We start from the raw sequence: 24,924 nt of genomic DNA, 5'->3' as shown, positions 1-24,924 counted from the left end.
AGAAATAAGGACTATAAGTTTGGCTACACCAATAACATGCGGGTATAGCCGTATTTGTGTACACATATATAGCCTTCTAGTTCTTAGTTGTATGGGTAGAGGATGTGGTAAATAGGCCTAATGGAAATTTAAGGATTACCTCATCATGTTTCTAGTGATTACAAAAATTGCAAATTTCTTTGCATTAATCAAAACAAATTCAAATCTTTTCTCAATCTGTTGCACTGAAAATAAAAATGTCTGTTTATGGTCTTTCATCAACAATATATGTAGTAGCCATGTAAATGAATGTTTTGACAATAATGACATTTTCTAAAATAATGAATAATGAAATCATGACTCCTGACCTCATATTTCACTGAAAAAAATGTGACGGGAAACTAATCATTTCATTTCATTAGCCTAAAGGCCTACGGCTTGAGTATTTTATTTCAAAAATGAGCCTGAGTCAAGTGCCGTATAAAATTAATGTTTTGGTTATCGTCCGTAGGATTTGTATGAATTGATGAGGGAGGGGGCGAGATTTCCCCCATTCAATGTAAAATTAACATTGTAGTTCTCGAGGAAATAAAAGGAGCATGCAGGCACGTTTTTTTTATTTTTATTTTTTATAGGCCTATGATATTTAGGGTTTTTTTTTGTAGGCTTATGAAGTTTTCCTAAGCATTCCAAAGTCTAAACATTTTTGACAAATCTGAAACAAAACACAAATCCCAGAAATCGAGCAGGAAGGGGACGAGAACGATATGCATCTCTGTGCATAAACAATCGTCAACCGTGCCATGGTTTACAGACTGATCATCGACCGCAGGTCTGCCTCCGCCGCTCGTCCACGAAGTTTGTTTGTAAACAAACTATTTTGATCGAAACGGATTCACCCTAGTCTGGAGTGTCACTATTGCAAAAAGCACTGCACGCAAACTACCCATTCAATTATGGTGCATTGTGGGAAATTCGTAGGTACTCGGTGGGGTGAGGTAACACGATGTTTTCCTTTGCGTCGGCCATTTTGCCAGTGCTGTGAGAAAAGGTAGTGGAATGGCATTTCGTCAAGCCTCGGATAACGACGCCTGGGCGCTTCTAGCGCTAAAATCAGCGCCTGCCAGCCCTAGCAGAATTCCCTGGTCAGATGAGCCAAATAATGGGCAAGTTATTGCAAGGCTGGAAGGTAGAGATTTCGAGTATTTGGTGCGACAAAAACGAATTACCATCGGTCGAAATTCGAAGCAAGGAGAGGTGGATGTAAACATGGGGCACTCGAGCTTCATTTCCCGAAAGCACTTTGAGATTGTTTACGATAATTCTGGCTTCTTTTTGGAATGCATGGGAAAAAATGGAGTGTTTGTAGATGGTGTGTTTCAAAGGCGAGGTGCATCTCCTCTTCAGTTGCCTAAAACGTAAGTATAACTTCATCAAATAGAATGTACATTTTCACGAGAAAAAACTTCGCGAAGGTCAACATTCATTGCACATGCACACATGTACACTGCGTGAACGAAAACTGGCTCCTCCGCATGCGTAGATCGTCAGGTTATTAACGGAAAAACAAGACATTTCTATGAAAATCTAATAATTTTACGTTGAACGAACATAAATTTTGAGACGCAGATCGTACTATTATTGTAAAATCTTCATTTCCTGATGGCATATGAATGTTTATGTTTACTTCTTCACCATGAGTTGATACACGGGCATGACGGGACGCATTTCAAAGCAAGTCATGTTGTTTTCAATTCGAAATGTAAACAATCGTAAAGCTTGAATCTCTTCCATTTTTAACCATTAAATGCACACTAGTTCCCTTTTAAATCTATCAAATGTTTTACATGAGTTGGTGGTGTAAAATATGACACGAATTTATGGTGATTTTGGACTCTCTAAAGGTTATGAAAACCCACTTGAATTTTTGTGTTTACAAGGTCTGTGTACGTGATCCGTGAGCTGTCGTGTGGTGGTGGTCATGTTTAGCACAACTACTGACGTCACTTGCCAGCTGATTTCAGCCATGTGCGCGGTTCAGAGATTGAGCAATGGCTGATATATGCAACAGGAGACATGGGAGGGGGAGAGGTGGTGTGCCCGGGGTGGTGTGTGTTTTCAAAAATTGAAAAAATACAAACGGTAAAACTTTTGTTTGCCTCCAACATGTGTCGCTTCTTTTTGTATTTACAGTGTCTTATTGATTTTATTTTTGTACTTAAAATATCAGTGACAGGGGGAGTGGCATATTTTCAATTTTGTTAATACCTTTCCTGCTGGCGCTCTTCAACAGAAGGATGTGTTGTATTAAAAATTAGGGCAATTGTTAGCAATGATTAAGCTCTATGCATTTAACAGTTTATTTGCATTTATGCCCAGAAATTTGAAATAAACAATACACACTTCGGCCAAAAAAAATTGTTTGATTTGTGTAAAAAAAAATTTTACACACGCTTTTTAAACTGTAAATTACATTGGGGTTGGGGGAGCCTTGGAACTTTTTTTTTTTATTTAATTTTTTTATTTTAAATTAAATTAAATTTTTTTGCAAAAAAAGAAAGAAAAAAATCTAGGGTTGGGCCAACTTTTAGTGTCGGTCATGTTGCGCCAATCAAACAATTTTTTTTTGCCATTTAGTGATACTGCAACAAACATTTTGGTTCTCGTTCCTTCCCTCAAGTCAATTCCCAGTTTCCCGTTACATAATTTTTCATGACTATGTAGTCTATGTAGGTGACATTTCATTATTTTATAGTATACCATTTCGTTATTGCATCTGTTACCGGTGTAAACCAATAACTACCCATGTATCAGCGTTCGAATTAAGATTTTTTTCTGGTTGTCCATCGGACAACCAAGTAAATTTTTTTGGTTGTCTGAAAATATTTTAGGTTGTCCCGAAAATTTCAATATTGATACCTGCTTCACCATGCATGTTGTCAAATGTCAATAATCCTGGGCAATAATCATTTACCCACGGCAAAAGTCATGGCATTCACCGCTGCATACATAGCTCACTCGCATTGCATGGAAAACATGGTAATAAATGCCTCGATATAAAGTCACAGTTCACAAGCGAGTAGAGGCAAAGGTTGCTGTGAGAACTATGCCCCCAACGTACGAACATGCAAAAGCCTCAATGAGAGTACCACAGTTCAGATTGGTTTCGATAATATTTCTACATTAGAACTGTGTACAAACGATGATTACGAAATAGATTGATGACCTGTAAGTTGTTGACGTGTATTTCGTCATCAGTATTCAACACTGGGAATACCCTACCCCAGGTCATTTTTTAGTAAGTAAAGCATTGGCTTTTGCACTTGCAATGTGGTTGCAATGCTGTTGAATTCTGCACACTTTTCCGATGGAGAAGTTCATTTCGTGGAATTCGGTGAATTTTTATGGCATAAAGCAACATTTTTATAGTAAGTATACTGCTTTGGAACTTTCTTAAAAAGCGAGATAATTGGTTAATAGCGAGATTCGCGGCGTGAAAAGTGAGATCTCGTTTCTTGCCGGGCCTTAACCCTAGAGCTGCAGGCATTTGACGATCGCTGCTCGAAAGTGGGATTTACAGGATTATGAGAAAAAATAGAAACTACAAAATGAAATTTTTTTTTGGCTGTGGTAAACTGGTAAGCTTATGAAATTACACTGAGGACGTTTTCTATGGTTGTCCATTGGACAACTGCCTTCTTAAAGGGACATATTTTATGTAGCCAGATCGCTAATAGCCTCATCCCCAGAACCCCAGATTTTACCGGAAGTGGTATAAATTTTGGTATCAAAAGAAAGATACTATTTTTCTCATTAAGGGGTATTACACCCCTGGCCAATTTTTTGCCTATTTTGCATATTTCTCAAAAATTATAGCGCATTGGTGACAAACAAGATATGTATATTTTAGGGGCAAGGACTACAACTACAGCACTGAACATTTTATTTCAGCACAGACAACAGTTGTGGAGTTACAGTAAAAAATGAGGGAAAACCAATATTTGATCAATAAATCAATAACTACTAAACCTTGAGTTACTGAATTTTCAGTGCAGTAGTTGTACTCCTTGCCCCTATAATCATGATAATATACATATCTTACTTGTCACCAATGCGCAATAATTTTTGAGAGAAATGCAAAAATAGGCACAAAATTGGCCAGGGGTGTAGTACCCCCTTAACCCTGTGAAATTTCAGGCATCAAAGATATTTAGTTTGCATGTCATGAATGAAAAGGTGCACCTTTTTGGTCGACCAATTAATTTATGTACCCGTTTACATTGGGCAAAAGTCGTAATCAACTTTAGCTGTATTTTGAATTACGACAGCAGATTAATTCGTTTAGTGGGTGTTTACACTACATCGGCTGAATACGATTCCAAATTCTCATTCACGAATATTGAATTTGTTTGTTACCAGTGGTTACGGCAGGTAAATACAAATTCAACAATGTGTTCGTTTACATTAGCGAAAAGTCGTAATTAATGACGACTTATTCAAATTCACTTGAAATGAATGATGATACAAGTGACAAGTCATCATTTGAATTACAACTTTTGAATTACGATTAATTACGACTGTACCTGTTTACACTTATGATACGAATTAGTGTCTGACCGATCAGGTCCTTATCTGAATCGGCCGATTGTCCGATCAATTGCCTCTTTGATCTGCCAATCAATTCCCTCTTTGATCTGCCGATTCGATCACCGATTACCAACTCCCCAATTGTAAACAATGGCTGCCATCGCCATGAGTAAATTTCACCGGTATGTTGAAAGGGTACATGTACGCAAAGTATTACCATAATTATGTATGCTCTGAGCACAAAAATACACTCCCGTTCTCATTTACAATACTTAATTTGACAGGAATTAATGTTTAGTCCTCAAGACAAGCCATATAGTTTACTGTTAGTCCCCATTTGAGGCAAGTCATAGAATCTACTGTAGGGCTGCTAAAAAATACGCAATTTGCGTTATTTGCGGCGTGTCTCCAAATGCATAAATTGGACTTTTTTTGCATTAAAAAAATGTCACAGATTTGGAGAGTCCCTGACCTAGAGCGAACTTCGCGAAGTACTGCAATCATTTGTGGTTGATTTTAAAAACTTGAATGGGGTGACCAGATCCTGGAGAGAAAGTGACCAAAAAATTTGTATCCAAATGGGACTGATTCGTAACTTGTGTTCACTTCAAAATCTAAAAGATATAGACTTGTGTACAAAACCAATGCATTTTTATATCTTCAGATTATAATGTGAACAGGTTATGGGCACTGGGTAGGTCAAAGGTCAGGTCACATAATTTAAAGTTGCTCTGATTGAGCTGCAATTGGGGGGCGATCCCAGACACTTCAGGAGTATGAAACCACAGGTCATTCGAGGTCAAAGGTCAGCTGTAAAGGGTACGGGGCTCAAACTCGGTGACAAACTTTAAAGTGATCAGTGACAACAAACCTCATGACCAGGGGAACATTTTGCATGGTAGTGTCAAAGGCCATGCAGAGGTCAAATCTTAGAAATGCATTTTATGGACATCTGTTAGGGGTATGGGGCGCAAACACCCTAAGCAAGGAATTTTTTTGAAATTTACCCCTAAAACAATAGACATTATAAAAACACCCTAAGCGAGGAATTGGTTAGAAATTTGCCCCTAAACAAGGTTTGTCGGTACAGTAATATCAGTAAGCTTAAAATTGGCACTGTTGAAATCGGCTCAGATTTATCTGGTTGGTAAAATTGCTCAGAAACAACACTTTTGTGCCGAATAATTGGATAAATGTCACCACTAATGTCCGTTAATTGGGTAATTTAAAAAAAAATTACCCTAAGTGAGGATCATCCTTAAAAAAACACCCCTTCTTTTACCAAAATGAGTGTTTTGAGACCCTAATCGCGGATCCGCGCGGATCCTCGTTTTGCTTTTCAAAACCACCCTAAATCTGTGTTTTCTTTCCGGATGCTTACAACTTTCATATGAGTGGCTCCCCGGGGGTAACAGGCACCGAGAGCTGAGTTAGGAGTGCAATTTCCCTTGGCGATGGCAGAAAGTGCGGGAGGGCAGCATGGGTGGGGGGGGGGTGGGTGTCAGGTCAAATTTGAAGTTGCTTCGATTGGGCTGTAACTCAGGGAAAATGATCCCTGACACTTGGGAGTATGAAACCAAAAAGGTCATCAAAGGTCAGGTCAAATTCAAAGTTGCTCCGATTGGGCTGTAACTCTGGGAAAATGATTCCTGGTTGGGGAGTATGAAACAACAAAGGTCATCCGAGGTCAAAGGTCAGGTCAAATTCAAAGTTGCTCCGATTGGGCTGTTACTCTGGGAAAATAATTCCTGGTTGGAAAGTATGAAATGGCAAAGGTCATACAAGGACAAAGGTCAGGTCACATTTGAAGTTGCTCTAATCGCGATGTAACTCGAGAGGGAAACAATCGCCCACGGGGGGTGTCACTCCTCATAAGACTGTGGTAAATATTCCTATTTTGGGTCTATATCTTGAAATCCAAAGAAGGTATGACCCCCAGGTGACAGTGGTAAACCCAAGGCGTAATGACGAAGCCGTGTGGTTCAGCTATGGTGCGGTAACCGCTCTAGTTATAATTCCCCATTACCAATGTGTAAAATGATTTAGTTACCCAGCAGAGATCTGAGACAATTTTATCAGTTTTGTAATGCCTGTACCCCACTGCAGATTTAAATTCAGGTACCAATTAGATCTTTCCTCTCTTGGGCCATGGATTGTCATCTTCAATTTATTTCCAGTCATTCCTCATGGGATATCTATGGGTTTAAAATGGAGTCTTCAGATTCAAGGAATTTTATTGAATTTAGTCAGATTTAGTCATTTTACCCATCATCTATACATCTAAATTTACTGATGATTTATATTTCAAGTGAATCAAAACAGTAGGCATGAATGGGAATTGAACCAGTCATATAACGTTGCGTAAAGTTACGTAATTCTTCTTTTCATGTCATGCCAGTTCGAGGCTCTCCTTGCATCATGTAATGGGGGAAATGGGTCACTTTCTCTCCAGGATCTGGTCACCCCATTCAAGTGCTCAAGAATGTCAATCACTAAAATATTTTGCTGGACAAATATACTACCGTGCAATAGGCAAATTAGCTTAGGATGATGATTTTTTTTTCAAACTTATGGTACAGTTTCAAATACTGTCCGCTTCTTGCAACCATGTAAAATATGAATAAATAAATAATAAATAAATAAATAAATAAAAAGTATGAAATAGTACACAGTGCACTTGTAACACATACTGATCAAGCCTCAAAATAAGCCGATCTGGACGAGGAGCCACACATTTGGAAAAATCAGCTCCTGGTCTTGAGATTATCTAGTGAACCAGGAGCCATTTTTAAAGAGCTAAGAGTCATTTAAATTTCAATTGTACACATTAAATACAAACCTGCTTTAACTACCAGGCTCTATTTAAAAAAAGGAGGGCCTAGTCTAGTTCATATGATTTTGGTGTGGACCAGGAGCATAAATGTTATGACCATTGGGTAAATGGCTCCTGGGTGCCTGGTTATTTTGAAGCTTGATACTGATATACTTAACATTTATAAGTGTTGTCACTCTAATTAAGATTTGAACTGTTCATGGCATGCATGTACGTGTGTACAGGTCCGAATGAGTCAGTTTGATTCATTGGTTGATCAGTCATCGTACGTTCATTCACTGTTGCATGTTTGATGACACTGCAGATGGATGCATGGTGATAGTTTGTGGGCATAGTTGCATCTAGCCACCTGTTTGGGGATTTGGCATTTCATTGATTAACATAAATGTTCACTCTCCATGTACATGTGTGTGGTAAATAAATTGATGAAGAGCCATGACTAAGCTTGTGAGTGTTTGTGGTTATGCTTCATGAAAAATAAATGTAACAGAAACAAAACCAATATGCAAATTTATTGAAATGAATTATGCATATTTTTCATATCTCAGAAGGTGTTTGATAAAATTGTACAATGCATTTTTAGTGTGAATTCCTCATTTATATGGACTCATGTCCCATATTCCCTTTTTCCATGATCCGGTCTGATTGTAGGACCCTTACATTATACATGTAGTAAGTTGAGGCATTAGCCAGAGAGGTGTCTTTAGGGTGTCCAAAATGGTTAATACCTTATTCTACAAAATCAGGGTGTGCAATTCCCATTCACTCCATTATAAAAATCAGAATTTTAGGGTGTCCAAATTGAAAACAGGGTGTCCAAATGACACCTGGACACCCCTCTGGCTAATGCCTTGTATACAAAGGGAGTTAAACATAAATAAGGCCTGAATGTGAAAATAAGTCTGGTTCTTAGCTATTCTGATATGACCAAAAGACTCCAGGAGGGAAAATTGGATTCTTAATGTATCACTAATTAATATGGTAGTATGGATCAGACTTGAATATTGTAAAAGTCCATATGTACATACCGTATTGTTTGTAATAAACGCTCCCCCTCTAATAAACGCCCCCTCCAATTTTTCTGTGAAAAATTGACAAAGATGCGAACATTTCCATGACATATCGTGTAGGTAAGCTTAAAACTTGCATCAGTCATGTCAGTCACGATCGCTAAATTGAATGGACAAAACCTTTTATGGCTCAACTCCCATCCATTTCATTGCCTAATTATGGTAGAATTTCACTAATTCCATGCACTGACTTGCAGGTGTAATTTTGTTGTATTCCCCACGAAAATATCATTTTCTGTGGGCACCGCCATGTATAGTCGTAAATCCCTCCTTTTAATAGGAGCACCATCGGGAAATTGAACACGATTTTTAAGCTTTTTTCACTGACAATTCACTTCCAATAAACGCCCCCCTTTTGGAAAAATGCAACGCCCCCGGGGCGTTTATTACAAACAACATGGTACGTTAACCACATTTAAATTCACCTGCGAAATAGGCTGCGATACCTTAACATAATCCCTCTGCTGTGCATTATGCAGCAGTGTGAAAAGTTGTTTTTGTTTGTGTTCATTTCTCCAGTTTCATTGCTAAAGATATATCTGTGAGAGAATTATTTTGGTCAACAAGTGATAACAAGTAACTAGGCTAGTGTTTTTTATTCTCGGTGGCAAAGTAAAGTGATAGAGCGGTCATTGATCGTTACTATCAGCTTGATTTATCTTGTTTTGCTGTATCCAGAAATCAACCTTTGGCCTTTTACAATACAATGTTTTCATTATCAGCTCATCATTAATTAAGGTTATATTGTGTAACTGCAATATGGGCTATTGATAGCTTCAAGATTGCACAAGTTTTATATGCAGGACAAAATTCAGCACAGGCTGACATAATTTTTAAGCTATAAAAAATCCTAATTATTAAAAAGAATTGATGAAATTTTATTTGTTTATGACTTCTATAAATATGGACATAATTCAGCTACCGTATCGTACATGTGCAATAACAAATACCCTGGGGAAGATTGTGGCTGCGCTTTAGTACTAAATATCAGCTCATTGATTCTATAATTGAATTGTGTTTGTTTTGAGAGATCTATTTAGATATGAAGGGGAAAATATCCATCTCTGCAAATACATAAAAACAGAAGCAACAACAACAACACCCAGCACACTCTTCCCACACACACACTTTTTTTTCTATCTATGCGAGGACCTTGCACACCTGAAGCTAGGCTCCAAACCGTGGACCCACCTGATTGGTCTTAAAATATCCAATATGTTGTTATCCTGGTAGGTAGAGGGAACCGTGGATGTCCTCGGTTACTGGGTGTCCTCGGTTACTCTGCTATTTTCGGTTGTGCATCCTGGAGGTCTTTACAAACCCACCCCACCCCACACACGCACCCGCACCCGACTCACTGTGAAGGTTCCACTACAGGACACCAGCCCCTGAAGTATTGACTAAATTAAAGTAATGTTCTTCATTTCACTTCCTTGTTTCAATGTTGACAAAGCTTTGATGGAATTGTTCCATGTGTACCACTCTGCCGTATCAGTGCTGGTTTGGCATTTTGTAAAAAGCACCAGTTGTAAGATTTGACTTAAACTAGGGACTCAATGTTCACTGGTATGCGACTTGAAGAATTTGGGAAAGGTGGATATATGTATTGAAGCTGGTTTAAGTTCGCATGTTGGATGCTGCATTGAGGCAGCTGTTTCACACATGGATCTATGTGGCGTCTAAAAGCATGTGTGTGTGCATGTGACATGCCAACGCTTTGAGCAAACGCTAGCTACATATAATGAAATGCGCACTGACGTCACTGCCACTTCATGGTGAAAAATTTTCTCTTCAGAGTAAATTTATGCTCATTCAGCATGAAAAATTGCCAATCTCTCCACTAAAAATACATAATAATGCTATTCTCTTGTGACAATTTCATTCATGAGACTTGAGAGGATTTTATTATATTTCATGTGGTGTGTTTTCATGCTGATTTTAGCCGTGTGGTGGTCATATTTACATCAACAAAAAAAGGACTAATCCTTATCACTTGGTGGCACCCTAACTAAAAGCCAAGATGGTGTACAAGTTGAATAGCTATGAAGAGTGGGTGAAAATAAGCGCTCGGTAAAAAAGAGTAACCTGTAAGCGCCCTGGGTGGTTAATGGAATGAAAGTTGGAATGATAAGAATAATGGAAGTTGTTAAACACTTCAGGGAGAGAACAGGTTATTGGCGAGTTAAAAAATAGGCGAGTTAGAAAAAGGCGAGTTAAAATGGCGAGTTACCCCCTGCAGTGTTTTCCGGAAAGTCCATGTGGCGAGTTGTGAATTTCCGGAAAGTCCATGCGGCGAGTTGTGAATTTCCGGAAAGTCCATGCGGCGAGTTGTGAATTTCCGGAAAGTCTCACGCTGGCGAGTTGTGAATTTCAGAAGGTCCACATGGCGAGTTGTGAATTTCGGAAAGTCCACACGGCGAGTTGTGAATTTCGGAAAGTCCATGTGGCGAGTTAAGAATTTCCGGAAAGTCCAAGATTTTGAACCAAAAATGCAGTTTTGGTCAAAATTCAAAAAAAATTGATACTTGTATTCTTTGACTCATGTCAGTTCCATAATTATACTTCAGAGGTTGTTTAAATGTAACCCCAGAATACATTGCAGCCACTGATGGCATGTGGTTTGAGAAACACATGGTTATTTTCAGAAAATATCACACTGGGCTCCTGCTGTGCATGGTCAAGGTTGTTATACAACCAGATAAGCTATGTGTCTGCATGCATGCATGTGCAAGAAAACTTTGCTGGTTTCATCTTCTTTTCCCAAGCATTTAAAATACAACTTTTTAACTTTCTTGGTGGCAATGTATCCACAAACATTAGCCGTACCAAATTATCAATTCAAAACATAAAAGTCTCGATGAATATTCCATTAACTCACTAATGGGACTTCATCATAGTGTTACTGTAACTCGCCACCAGGACTTCATAGTGTTACTGTAACTCGCCACCGGGACTTCATAGTGTTACTGTAACTCGCCACCGGGACTTCATAGTGTTACTGTAACTCGCCACCGGGACTTCATAGTGTTACTGTAACTCGCCACTTGGACTTCATAGTCTTGCTGTAACTCGCCACTTCACAGTGGACTCGCCACTCATAGTGTTACTGTAACTCGCCACTGGGACTTCATAGTGTTGCTGTAACTTCGCCACTGGGACTTCATAGTGTTACTGTAACTCGCCACTGGGACTTCATAGTGTTACCCATGGGAATATCTAAAAATAGCCTGACTCTGTGGGGGGTAACTCGCCTTTTTAACTCGCCTTTACCTAACTCGCCCATATTGTAACTCACCTAAAACATGCTCTCCTTCAGGGATAGGGCTTTACAATTGTAGGCGGTGCAAGATCATAGTGTAATGACATCAGCTCTTTCCTGCTCAATCTTCCCTTTGCTTATTAGGGCATGCAGAAAGAACAGCTCATTGCCGACTGCTTGGCAGACTTGTTGGATGCAATAGCTATGTGTATTGAAGCTACATATATATCTGCAGTGAAAGGAATTGAAACCTTGCCAACTGACACATTTGTTGTCAACTGATGTGCAATCATGAATTATTGCAAAATATTTGTTACATGATTGTTAAGCGCTGATTATTGCAATTTTAAAGAAAAGTGACCGCGAAATGTTATAGGGATATAGACATTTGAAAGAACTCTGAATACCAGGGATGTAATATAATATATTTTTGAATGTTCAGAACTGTTTTTACTAGATCAAGAGGATGTTGCCCTCAAGACAGTTGAGGAGCCATTGATTATTGTATGTAAATGAGCCACTCAAATTATGCAGGCTCCCTACGTGTATTATTTCTTCAGTGAGGGAAAGTGAATCTTTGAGAAATCTTGTTGTAAATTAAAACATGCTGACGACTTCAACTGCAAAGTTAATGTTTGCTTACGCAAATCAGTATGATTTTGATATTTTCCTTGAGTCCCTGGACGACTCTGTGCCAAATGGATAGGCAAGATGCCAAATGTTGCAGTACTAGTCATACACAAGAACCAGAGTCAGATGAGATGTTAGTATTGATTTTGAGCTTGATCACTATCAGGTTGCACTGTCTTCTGTAATGTAATTACAATTTATCTGAGCAACTTTTTTTACAACCCTTCCTGACTTGCTAAATGAAACACCAACATTTTACATACATTGTTTGTGTTTTGGGTGCTTGTTTTTGTGTAGGGAGTGGGGTGTGTTTATTAATTTCATGTGTACTGAATGCTGTTCATTTTTACATATCAGTTGGAAATGTAAGGGTCTAGGTCTTTGGGTGACAGATATAAAGGGAAAAATATGGGGTCTTTGGGTGACAGCGATGGTGGAAAGGGGAGCTGAGAATGCGAACAGATTCTGTTTATCCATGATTTTTTGTTGCGTTGCTACTGATAGCATCAGCTGTTGACTGTAAATGTGACTATCCAACACAATTGAGCCCTGAAGTCGCCAATCATCATTTTTGAGATATTCAACCAAAATATTCTGCTTGAAATTAGCTTTAAAGTGATGTATATCATGTCTATAGTACTTAACATTTAAGTAGTGAAAAATCAATAAAACAGTCAAGAAATCCTTTGTTTCCTATTGATTATTGTTAAGTTCAATGGAGCATATCTCAATAGTGGCACTGGCGACATCCAGGCTCAGTTGTGGTGGATGGTCACAAATGTACAACAAAAATGTACCATTTCTACAGGTGTATTCGTGTAATAATCAGATCAGATAAAATTTGATGCGAATTGTGTTTAAATTTGTATTTCCACAGATGTTTGCTGAGGTTTCCAAGTACCAACATCAAGATCATGTTCCAGTCACTAGCAGAAGAACAGCCACGGCATCAGTCACCCCCACCTGTAGCGCCTATTCCCCCACCCCCAATAGCTGTAATACCAGCAGCACCTAGTCCTGTCAAAACAAGTCCTGTCAAAAGGAAAATGATTCCTCCCTTGAAAATAGATATCCCTCCTCCAGATGCACAGTTTGGAAGTCCATATCCTTCACCTACTGGTACATTAAGGTGAGTTTGAAAATGAACAACAATCTTCCTCTAAGTGCAGTCAGTGACGTCATGTGGATTTCGCTTTATGTATGTACACCTAATAAAAAAAGTGTGCATGTGTACACCAGCGCTTTGAGCGAACACTCATGTTTGAAGCTGTGTCAAGTGCAATGCGCAGTGACATCACTGACTGCACATTTAGACTAAACATAGTACCATATTTTACTTAACACCCCTTCTATTAAATGCCCCTCATCAATTTTCCAGCAAAAATAGATAAATTTCAGCCATGCAATTTACTGGAATTTCCATGCTATCTTGTGCAAGTAAGCTTACCATGGTCAACACATGATCGGTAATTGCTGCGATATGTCATATTGGCATGATTTTTAAGCTAACGTAACAATTTTTCAGGAACTATCGCTGTAAGAAGACCTCTAATAAAAGTCCCCTATTTCAAAAATGTCACGCCCCTGGGATGTTTAATAGAGTAAATGCGGTATGTTATATGCAGAGTGAGAGCGGATCAAACGTTATCGCTCGTCAATTTCAGAAATCAGTACAAATGGACATCTTCTTTGATCAATTTTATTTTTCTTCCTGGCAGAGTTTACATTATAATTTAAAACACGTTTTAAATTATGATGATTGTGTTTCCTGTTTTAACTTTGCCCTATATATTGAAAAGATGGTTCCTTCCTGATGGCATGTATTACACGTGATTCATAAATATTGTACTATGTCAATATTTACAGATTCTCACCTCGCATGTTATGAATCTTACCGATTTGCAGTCACTCTTGACATCATTTTGAACCTTTGAACATGGAAGAAGCCAGTTCGAAATACACAATATTCTCACTGAATATTTATTTGTCTTGCTGTGAGTTTTAAAATGTTGTACTCAAGAATGTCATGTCCAATATTTTGAAACTCGCAGCTCAACCAATAAATATGGACTCAATTAATCCGAATTTATATCACACTTTGGTCTGGTGTAGAACATATAAATTAATTACAAAGAATAAGGATGACATTTGCCTGATGTCTAGTTGTATCATTCAACCAGTCCAAAACTATTTGTTTGTGAAACATTAAAGCTGTAATTATGCTTAACTTGTGTTGCATTTGTTTGTTTGTAGTGCTGCCAACTCATGTCCAACAAGTCCCCGCGGCGGAACCGGGCCGCGACGAATAACTCCCGACCTGCAGGCAGCTGCCTTAGCAGCAGCAGCGGCGACGGGATCTGGTGTTGAGGAAAAAGAAAGCCAGTCGTCAGGGAACGATGCGGGTAGTCCCAAAGAGGAATCAAAGCCTCCGTACTCATACGCACAGCTCATTGTGCAGGCTATTATGTCAGCACAGGACAAGCAACTAACGCTGAGTGGAATATATGCGTATATTACAAAGGCGTATCCATATTATAGGTCAGCTGATAAAGGCTGGCAGGTAAGTCTGGAAATACTCAAAAGGGGTTAGATGTGTTCTAACTTAGAAATCTAAACCAATTATAATATCATCACCTGATATGATAATTGCATTGAACTCGTATTTTTTAGCCAAATAGATTTTTTTTGCCATCAACTCCCAATCAACATGAGCATGTATCCAAGTATTGAATTTCCATACTTCATAATAAATTAGTTTTTACAAATTCATCCAAAAAATAGTGTATGTTTATTTGACCATTTTTGTCGTGTTCCCCTACATGTACGTAACCTGATAGAGGTATGAAAGAGGAGTCCACATGTACATGCACATTGTAAACATGTAAATACCATCCAAGAAAGCCTTGGTGTAACTACAGATAATGATGTACATTTTGAAGGTTGATAGGAACCTCTTACTTGATAGCAACTGCACACATACTGGAATGTTTACATAATGATTTCTTTGAATAACCAGGCACATTGTGTACTCATACTTGTAGACAGATTTTCAGGAAGAGTGATATCTTTTTTTTTATTATGAGAGCCAGTTGTATGCAAGAAAGAAAACAGCGCAAATACATAAGAAATTGTCATTTGATGCTCTATACATGTAAACCAAATTAACCTCTGAAATACAATGCATTTTAAATTAAATTAATTAAAATCAGACTTGGGCATAATGATGGTCAGACTCATCATTTCATTGGCTGATTATTCAGTACTTAAATAAAAATATGGGCCTTTATTCTTTCTTACCAAAAGGCTAGAAATAAATAAAATAAAGTTATTATCTTTATTCATGGTGCCATCTCTTGTTTGGGTAATGAAATGAAATGGGAGATATGCCTTCATTGCGTCACCCTCATGTATTCCACAAGTTAACGAAGAATGCGGCTGGAAATTTGATTAATTATGGGTTTGTTACTCAGAAAATCAAAATTGCAAATGAGAAACAAGGCAGTTTTGTTATGAGGGTGACAAAATTTGGTAAAGTATGTAATGGAAATGCATATCAAGAAGTAAGAAACCCTGTCAGGAAGACAATGTATGATGTCAGTTAAAACCTTTGCCATAACTCTAAATCTGTTGTCTATGTTCTTTTGCAGAATTCAATTCGACACAACTTGTCGTTGAATCGCTATTTCATAAAGGTGCCAAGGTCACAAGAGGAGCCTGGTAAAGGTTCTTTCTGGAGGTTAGACCCAGCTTCAGAAGCCAAATTAATGGAACAAGCTTACAGAAGAAGAAGACAACGAGGCGTACCGTGCTTCAGAACACCATTTGGTGGTGTTTCATCAAGGTAAAAACAAAGAAATGTGTGTTTGTGAAGGTGGTGTATAAAATATCTATATATAACACATATTCTAATAGTTGCCGTCATCGTTTTAATAAAGGTGACAAGATCTGATCCAATCAGACCAAAGTCAGCCATAGTGAAATTGAGATATAGGCAAAAACAAGGAGGAAAAAAACATAAGTAAATGGACATAAATAAAACATTCATAACTTTGTGACCAAGTTTGCCAGGGACTTAGGGAAATCAATATCAGCATGAAAGTTCAGTAAGCAATAGGTACTGAACAAGTATATGGACAATGTTTCCGATATTGGTCTGAGTTGATCAAATCATGTTCTAAAGTTTGTTCGGTTTATATAAGGCAGAAAAATAAGACTCATAACACCGTGTATTGATATAGAATGGCATGCACGCAGCTGGGCGCAATGCTTTCACTAGTTATGCGTTGCGTAATGTGTGACGGGCGCACGCTTATGTGAATTTACGCGAGTGTGAGTTGGGACTTTATTGATGCGTGCAGTAACAAAAGCCGAATAATTTCTGCCTTATATAAGCCGAACAAACTTTAGATTTGGAGCGTGCATAAAGGGCTCAAAAGGGGAAAGGTCACCTGTTTTCATATAAGATGTTCTGTAGTAACAGTACTTTGTTTTCTTTTGCCCCATACAGGTCAGCACCAGCATCTCCTTCACACACAACCCAGTTCTCAAGTGGGATTTTCACCCCCGATAGCTTGTCTAGGGAAAGCTCGCCAGCGCCACAAGGGGCTCCTGATTCAGGAGGAGACCATGCGGTACTGGACCATCAGAGAATCACACAGGCTATGCAAGAGGTAGGTGTCATTATGTTACCATCCTCTCTGGTCAACTCACTTGGCAATATCACATGATGAAGTTGATCATGTGTGGTTTCTAGGGGTAGAAGTGCATGCATTTAGCTTGAATGCAGAATTCATGTTTGTTTTTGCAAATTTAGTGCTGTGTAAATAAGAATCAATTTTGATTCAGGCATATCAAATCAAGAGAATATTTGCAGGAATCGATTTGCGAATTCTTGCCAAATATTGAAATTCTAGCCTGGCTTGTGTTATACTTTGTAAGCTGTGACTTTTAAAGCAAAGATCTTCATTTTGGTGCACCGGTCAAGACCATGGTACAAGTTCAAGGTACGAATACCATTTAAAGATACTGAGTCATCTCCCAGCTTAATAAGGTTGAAAGAAAAAGACATTTTGGTCACTAACTGTTATCACTATAGCATGTGCAGATCTTTATGAAAATTAGTTTGAGATGACTGGTTTTTAAATGATATTGTATATATTCCCGGTAATGTTGACAGCAAATGGCAAATGTTCAATTATATTATTTCACAATTCACATGTTTAAAAGGAAATACTCTTTGGTATGTTATGTATAACACTCATGGTAGTAAAACAAGGTAATGCTTTGTTCTCTATAAAATAATATGGAAGTGGAGTGAACAGGGCCCCAAAAAATGTTGACTCTTTCTGGGACCTTAAATTGTAATGGCAAATATTTTCTGTCAAATATATGCTTGTGCACATCACGAGCAGCCAGTAGCGCCAAGTCCCCATGACTGGGGTCCAGGGCCCGCCTTAGGGCCCTGGAAGCCAAAGGTATTTTGATGCTCTCTGGTGCGATCTGGGCCTAGTTTTGGACCATTTTTGGAAATGTTTAGGACTTTAAATTACGAAGATGCTACACCTTAATCACCCATCTTCTTGTCACATTACAATGAAAATAATAAATCATACTACAACAAAACTATTTATCATTTGCATCTGATTTCTTCATGAGTTTCTGCAAAATTCGGCAGCCATGCCAGCCATACCAATGCATACAGGCCCGGTCCCATCGTTGATTGAATATTGTTGAATACGGCCAGTTTGAAAGTTGTTATTTGATGGAATCAAGTTCAGTAATATCCAGAAAATGATAGATAAATAAATGAAATCATTCACTCACCTTGGTACGTGATCAATCATTCGATCCGTGACAATATAATATGACACTGACAGCATGCCTTCCGGCTGTGTTTACGTTTTTTCGCTTCACGAGTCAGCATTGCCTCGTTCAGTAAAATAACTTGACAATAAAACCCTTTTTTTTTTTCAAAAAGGACTTAAAAGTTGATACTAAGGCAGAAACAAAATGAGAAATATTTCTTGATGCTGGGAATACCATTTTCATACTGAAACTCATACCAAACAATAATTAAATTAAGCAAGATAATTATGTCTAAAAATAGCGTGTTGGGTGTCTGTCATTTAATACTGGTCTCTTCCGCATGCATCGTATTGTGTCAATCCGGTACTTGGAGCACGTGGTAAGTAGGCTCACAAAGACTGTACAAAAGACTAACGTTGTCCTTGCAGAATTTTAATGAGCACCGAGTCGCTGACGACGGCCACGACGCACTGAGTTTATTTTATGGATAATAATGACTGAAATTGAACATGGAGATAGGGAACGGGAACGGGAAAATGGACAAAGAGGCATATAATATTAGGTGGAAAACAATAAATAATAAATCTTGAAGTTGAGTTTGAGAGTTTGAAACTTACAATTTTTAAGCGATTTTTTATTTTTATTTTTTTCATTTTTTTTCATTTTTTTTTATTGGCTTAAAAATTTTCTGCAGCTGTTAATTTCTTTCTGGGACCGCCGGTCCCGCGGTCCCGTGGATTTTGTGGGCCTGGGAGTGAACATCTTAATTATAATATAAATTAATACTATATAATTATTTTTTTAATCCTGTTTATTTGCAGCAAGTAAAACGAAGCATCTCTAGTCCTGGCTCACCCGTTCATCAGCAGCCATCCCAGGCAGCTACTGTTACCGTCTCCATGCCCACCATAAGCACCTCCTTTCCCCTCGCCATACACCGACTACCCCAGACACGTGTGCAAAGAAGCAGTGGACAGATCCCTGCATCTGTCATCACATCTTCAAGGGTTTTGTGATGCATGAGGCAGTCAGTAATAGCTATGCTAGTGCCCAGACAGGTTTCATTCAGCAGGAGGTATCATCAACAGAGAATGGTGCAGCAAAAACAGTGTTGAAAATTGAAGGCAACGGTGTTGGTGAGTAAAATTGTTGTTTGGTGCACACCAATTAGAGGTTAATGACTGCGCATCAGTTGTTTTGAGGGTATTGTGAAATATCTAAACATTGTGCTTTGGAACCGAGGGATATTCCGAGGTCCAAAGCACAATGTTTAGATATTTCTAATACCAAAAATAACTGATGCAAAGTCATTAACCTCATTCATAACCGTTACTTTACACTTTTTAAAATTCAATTTACGTCACATTTTCTTCTTTTAATTTGAGAACAGAACACAATTTTAACTTCATCTGTCGTTTTCCCTGTAAAAAATCGAACAGCCCATTAAGGAAATACCGCTAGCGACCAATCACACTAGCACGCAATCATGCGATGTCCAAATACGGCGGCCAGCGTCCGCGTAAATTGTTCGAACGCGTAACACGTCACGTAACACGGTCATTGTAGAGCATACTTTTAGCTACGTCACGAGACGCGGTCATTATACTTTTTCAATGACCTGCATTTGCATCCGCGTATTTAAAAGTTATTATCAGTGATTGGATCGCACTTGCTGCGTATATTAATGAGGTTATGAATATGGAAGAAAAGTATTTTGTTTTATGGTTTCCAATTATTGTCTGGAAGAAATATTTTTGGAGATTTGAAAAAATAAAATAAAAAACTTGCAAAACCCACTTGAATAGTAAGAGTGACCAGTTCAGCACCCACTATCTAGTCATTCAAGAAGTGAATAAAAGAAGTTTTGAAATATCTTCCAAAATTGCTACGAGGACAAATTAAAGTAAACACTAGACAATTAGATTCAGGAAGTTTGATGCAGCAGTCTGTGTAATGTGAGTGGTTCATTATATGTGACATGAATAAGGAGAATGAGTCACATGTTGGCAATTTTCAATTAGAAGTTTTTACATCATTTTACTAACTATGCAAACCCCATCAAAATCGACATCTGGTTACCAAGTTATGAGCAATTTATCAATGAGTCAAAACAATATAAAACAAAAGAATTTGAACACTGTTTTGCCAATATCTCAAAAACAATATTAGCAACATGCGGCTCATTCCGTCTTGATCATGTCACATATGCAAATCAAAGAAGAAACAGTGAAGATTCTACTAGCATATTGTGTTTTACTAACTATGTTTTGTTTTGTGTTTTAACTCAGAAGCAAAGCCCGTTATCCAAGCCCCAATAGTAATGACACAGACGAAGATGGTAGTGGCCCAACAACAACTATTGCAGCAGCAACAACAACAACTGCAGCAGCAACACCAACAGCAGCAGCAGCAACTACAGCAGCAGCAACAACAGCAGCAACAACAACAGCAACAACTGCAGCAACAACAGCAGCAACAACAGCAGCAACAACAACTACAGCAGCAACAACATGTTCAGCAACAAGATATTAAGCCCCAGCAACCAGCTCCTGGTCAACACATAGTCACAGTTTCAGGGACATACCAACCCCCAGCCAGTCTGTATCATCACATAGCAACCACTCCCACAGCGACGGTGGCTGCTGCTGCTGCCAGTTCTCCATTGGTCATGTTAGCCACATCTGCTGCTCAATCAAGCAGCAGTCCTGTCAAACGACCGCTCAGCGGGATTACAGAAGAGGATGAGGCTAGGGACGACCACAGTAAAAAAATCAAAACAGAGAGTTCTGAAGGCTGAACAAACCCCACGGGTAGTAGTACTACTAGTGTAACAAAACATAATAATAGAATGGCCAAATATATAGAGTGGTTTGTTCCAGTCTTATGTTGATTATAAGATGAACGTACCATTATTATTAATTTTTTCATTTCAGTCAGTGAAGTGGTCTGCCAAATGAAATTGATAAAAACAAGTGTGTAGGTGTAGTTTTTAGACTAGGCTAGTTTCTAATCCTTGTAGTTGTCCTATTCTTTATGATCCAACAAGGGGCTGTAAACATATCATTTGTATTTTTTTTTTGAGTGAGTGGATCTTTCGAATGTCTAACATTATGTATGTACAATTACTGTCATACAAAGTCTCACAACTGACAGGCAGAGGATGTTAGATAGTCCACCCAGTTTTGATACAAAACCTTGTGCATGTAATTCATGGTTAAAAGAGGAAGGACAGCAAGATGCTGTTAAAGTGATATATCCAGTTTTGCACACAAGGCAGATATTGTGGAATCTTTTTTGTTATGTCATGCTTGCAAGTGAATATATAGTTGGTTACCCATTTATATATAAAACTTGACATGAGGATATTGTAGATGTGATTTTCTTGATTAATAAGAGATTGAAACGGTACTAAATTTGTATATTTTTGCCGTTTTGTGATCACCTTGTAAATTTCCTTGGGAAAGTGTAATCAAACCTGTTTGCCTTATCAGCTGTTGATTTTCTGCCAAATTTTATCATTTTTCTTGTCTAGATAAATGTTGCCCCACTTCAGATTTGGGCTTCTGCATAAATGATACCTTCTCAAAGTTATGGTGTCGTTTTGAAATGAGAGTGACGGGTAGCTTATATATCGGGTATCTGTATGTGTAGCACAGGAAAACTCATCTTCGGATGTGGTTTGTTTACCCTAAATGCTCTGCAGGCTAACTGCATGAGAGCTGATGTTTGCTTGCACTGGCCCTCTGGTGAAATGATGGGACCTTGGGTCCATTTTGACAATTCACTTTCTTGATCCCATTTGCAGAAAAGAAGATGTCAAACAAAACAGAACTTCAGGTTGAATTTTCAAGAGGTCTGCTAACTTGTAACAAGGATTAGTCTAAGTAGAGTACTAAAGGGGGGGGTAAGGGATGGTTAGATGTAGATATATTATCAAGACACCCCAGTTCATCATGTTCTATGATGAATATTAAAAGGAGGGAAATGAAAAGTGCCACATAAGTAGACTACTGGTACATATTCTATTCTAGACTGAATTTAAATTAGGACATGGGGTCATGGCGTTGTTGGTTCCAACAGCATTATGCTGACTTACGCAGGGAAAAAGTGGGAAGCAGTTCTGAAAATCGTTGCCCCTGTTTGATCAAAATGTTTGTAAAATAAAAAAGATGTTGGTACATTTAGCATCTCATAATGTGATCAGTGGTTCGTGTTCATAGAATCTTGATATGGAGATTCTTAATTTTGGAAAGTGGTGAAATACTAAATTATTTGTGTGAGAACCTAAATTATTCCTTTCCTGGAAAACAAGCAATTGAAATAAGGTCCAGAAAAAAATTTGTCTCAGCTTCCCTTGGCCAAAAATCCATGAGTGGTATGCATTTGTATAGTTGAAGAAGGCGATGTGGACAGATGTTTTATTTTTATTTATTTTTGGCCCAGTTTTATTTCTCAGATATTAAAACTTTTTCTTGACAATTAAAAACCCTCAAAAACATTTCAAAAAAAAAAAAAGAAAGAAGAAAGGCAGTAAAATGCAAATTTTAAAACCTATTTGCACATCAAGCTGAGACAAACTTTATTTCTCACCTAATATCATTTTCTTGTACAGGGGTGAGTTTAATATAAGTGTGACTTAAAAAGTAAATTTCACTGAGACAAATTTTGTATGAAAAAATGAAATATAATATGTACTTTAAGTATTGAAAAAGGTGCAAAACTTTAAACAAATTGTCCACTTAGTAAACTAAGTTCAAAAGAATTGGTAATTGTGATGACCCAGTTATTGGTTACGCTGATTTTGGAAATGTTATAAAAACAGTACCCATATTTATAAAATATATAGTGTTGTTACTATGTAGTAAGTCCATTTCAAAGTGTCCACTCCCAAGAGTTCAAAAGCATTGGGAAGAGTTATGCATTTTAATGGTCAGTTTTGTCCACATTGACTTGTTGAAACAAGTGTTTTACTGGAGGTTTTGTACAATGGTCATGAGGAAAGTTGATTGTTCTTATACTGTACTGTTCCCTAATATATATGAATTTTGTTCTGATTTGTTGTAAATGTCATAAACCTGAAGATGTGTATATTGTAAACCTTCAAATGGGTGGGTTCTCACAGATGTGCAGTGTATAGTATCTTCAGTATATTTGGAAGGAAATGCATTGATTACTAGAAATTTTATTTTACAAAAAAATTATGAAAAATGTGTTTTTGTGATGCATCTTAAGTGTGAAGTTTTGTGGGAATCATTTCAGGTATCACAGGTTCATCAGTTACAAGGACTGTCACATAGAACTGGCACAAACTAAGACCCTGCGTAAACTAAGGGAAAGCTGTTGACCTGGTCTTTATCGAATTCAATACCAGAAGTAGCATACATGGATAGAGTAGATATAAGTCTAGAGTAAGCAGGGTGTTAGATTTGGGGCAGACAAAGTATTCCCTTTCACCACATAATTATGTATCTTTATTTGAAGAAAGTTCTGTCAGACAAGAAAAACAACTTCAAATGTTCAACTAGCATGGCCAGCAGAAGTATGAACAAGCAACACTTGAGTTATCCATTTGATTTTGTAATGCTATAGTATGTGTGATTGTTAGTTGAGATTGAATGAAACATGTAAAACCCATATTATGCTAACCAGTCACAACAAGTGTAGCTGTTACACCATTGGAAAAAACCCAAAATGCTGTAGCTATGGGCATTGTGACTGACTAGTTCGATATGGGCCTAAGGGGGAGTTACTATAGTGGTTATCTGTAAAAGTTTCAACATGATTCATTTAATAAAAAACAAGTATTACAAGGAATATTTCTGATCCAGAAAACGTTACAATATTAAATTTGCTTACTTTTGATTTTGTAGTATTTTTTTTCTGTACAGATATTGGATGTTTATTTTTTTGATTTACGTACCATCCAGAGAATGGGGAAGCGCTATGTGCTAACCAGCTAATGCGTACATATTGGTGACTGATCAGACATAATGACACTAATGTACTGCACCAATCTGAAATATCCCATTTATTTGGGTTTGTGAGGAGTGAAAATTGGCATTGTGTGTCACAAATGGGGACACATGTCCATGCATGACCATATTACCATTGCACTGTATCAGTGTTACTGTAAACTACAAGACTTCAAAATAATCTTGTAGAATTGTGAACCAATGTTTCATTCACTGTAAAATGGCAATTTTGTGCAATTAATTGATTGTGCTGTAATGATTTTCAATTGGTGTTTTTATAATTGTTTTAAGTCGCGCTGTTTAGGATTTCTTAAGTTTATCTTTGTTAAAGTTTTCTTGCTTGTAATTTTAATTTCGCACTCTACCAGAGGCACTTTAAAAGGAACAAAAGTACTAAAATTTCTAGTTTTACAGACTTGTGCTGTTCTGGGAGCAACTCAAATCAATCATGTTTATCATATGTTAGAAGCAAACTCACTGATGATTCATAATTTGGGAAAATTTGTGACAAATTTTGAAAGCCATTTATTGAGATTGATTAAGGGCTGGGGTATGAACGTTTGGACAGTATTTATTTTGGGACATTAGAGCACATCAGACATATCGAATTGCATTCTGAATATGAAGAATGTCATTCTGATATCAAATAATTTTGATTTTTGAAATTATAAATTAATACACATTTTATGGCAAATCATTAAAATTGATATTTTGATATTTAACAGTACTTGAAGTAAACTTTATTAATCTGATGATTTATACTTAAAGTGTATGTAGGTGGGATGAAAA

General features: G+C 37.7%; 1 protein-coding gene across 1 annotated transcript; it reads left to right on the top strand.

Annotated features, from left to right (window-relative positions):
- The first annotated feature begins 1,005 nt into the window (after positions 1–1,005).
- LOC140162009 (forkhead box protein K2-like) lies at positions 1,006–23,977 on the top strand. Its single transcript, XM_072185301.1, has 8 exons — positions 1,006–1,397; positions 13,236–13,487; positions 14,612–14,918; positions 16,006–16,199; positions 16,866–17,028; positions 18,985–19,176; positions 19,236–19,299; positions 20,452–23,977. Exons 1-8 carry the CDS (start codon positions 1,039–1,041, stop codon positions 20,958–20,960), a joined length of 2,040 nt encoding a protein of 679 aa, XP_072041402.1. The 5' UTR covers positions 1,006–1,038; the 3' UTR covers positions 20,961–23,977.
- Positions 23,978–24,924: the final 947 nt, after the last annotated feature.

Source organism: Amphiura filiformis, chromosome 1 (assembly GCF_039555335.1).
Source record: "Amphiura filiformis chromosome 1, Afil_fr2py, whole genome shotgun sequence".
Taxonomy (NCBI): domain Eukaryota; kingdom Metazoa; phylum Echinodermata; class Ophiuroidea; order Amphilepidida; family Amphiuridae; genus Amphiura; species Amphiura filiformis.
Note: the sequence above shows the minus strand (reverse complement) of the source record. Positions and strands in the feature narration are given on the sequence as shown.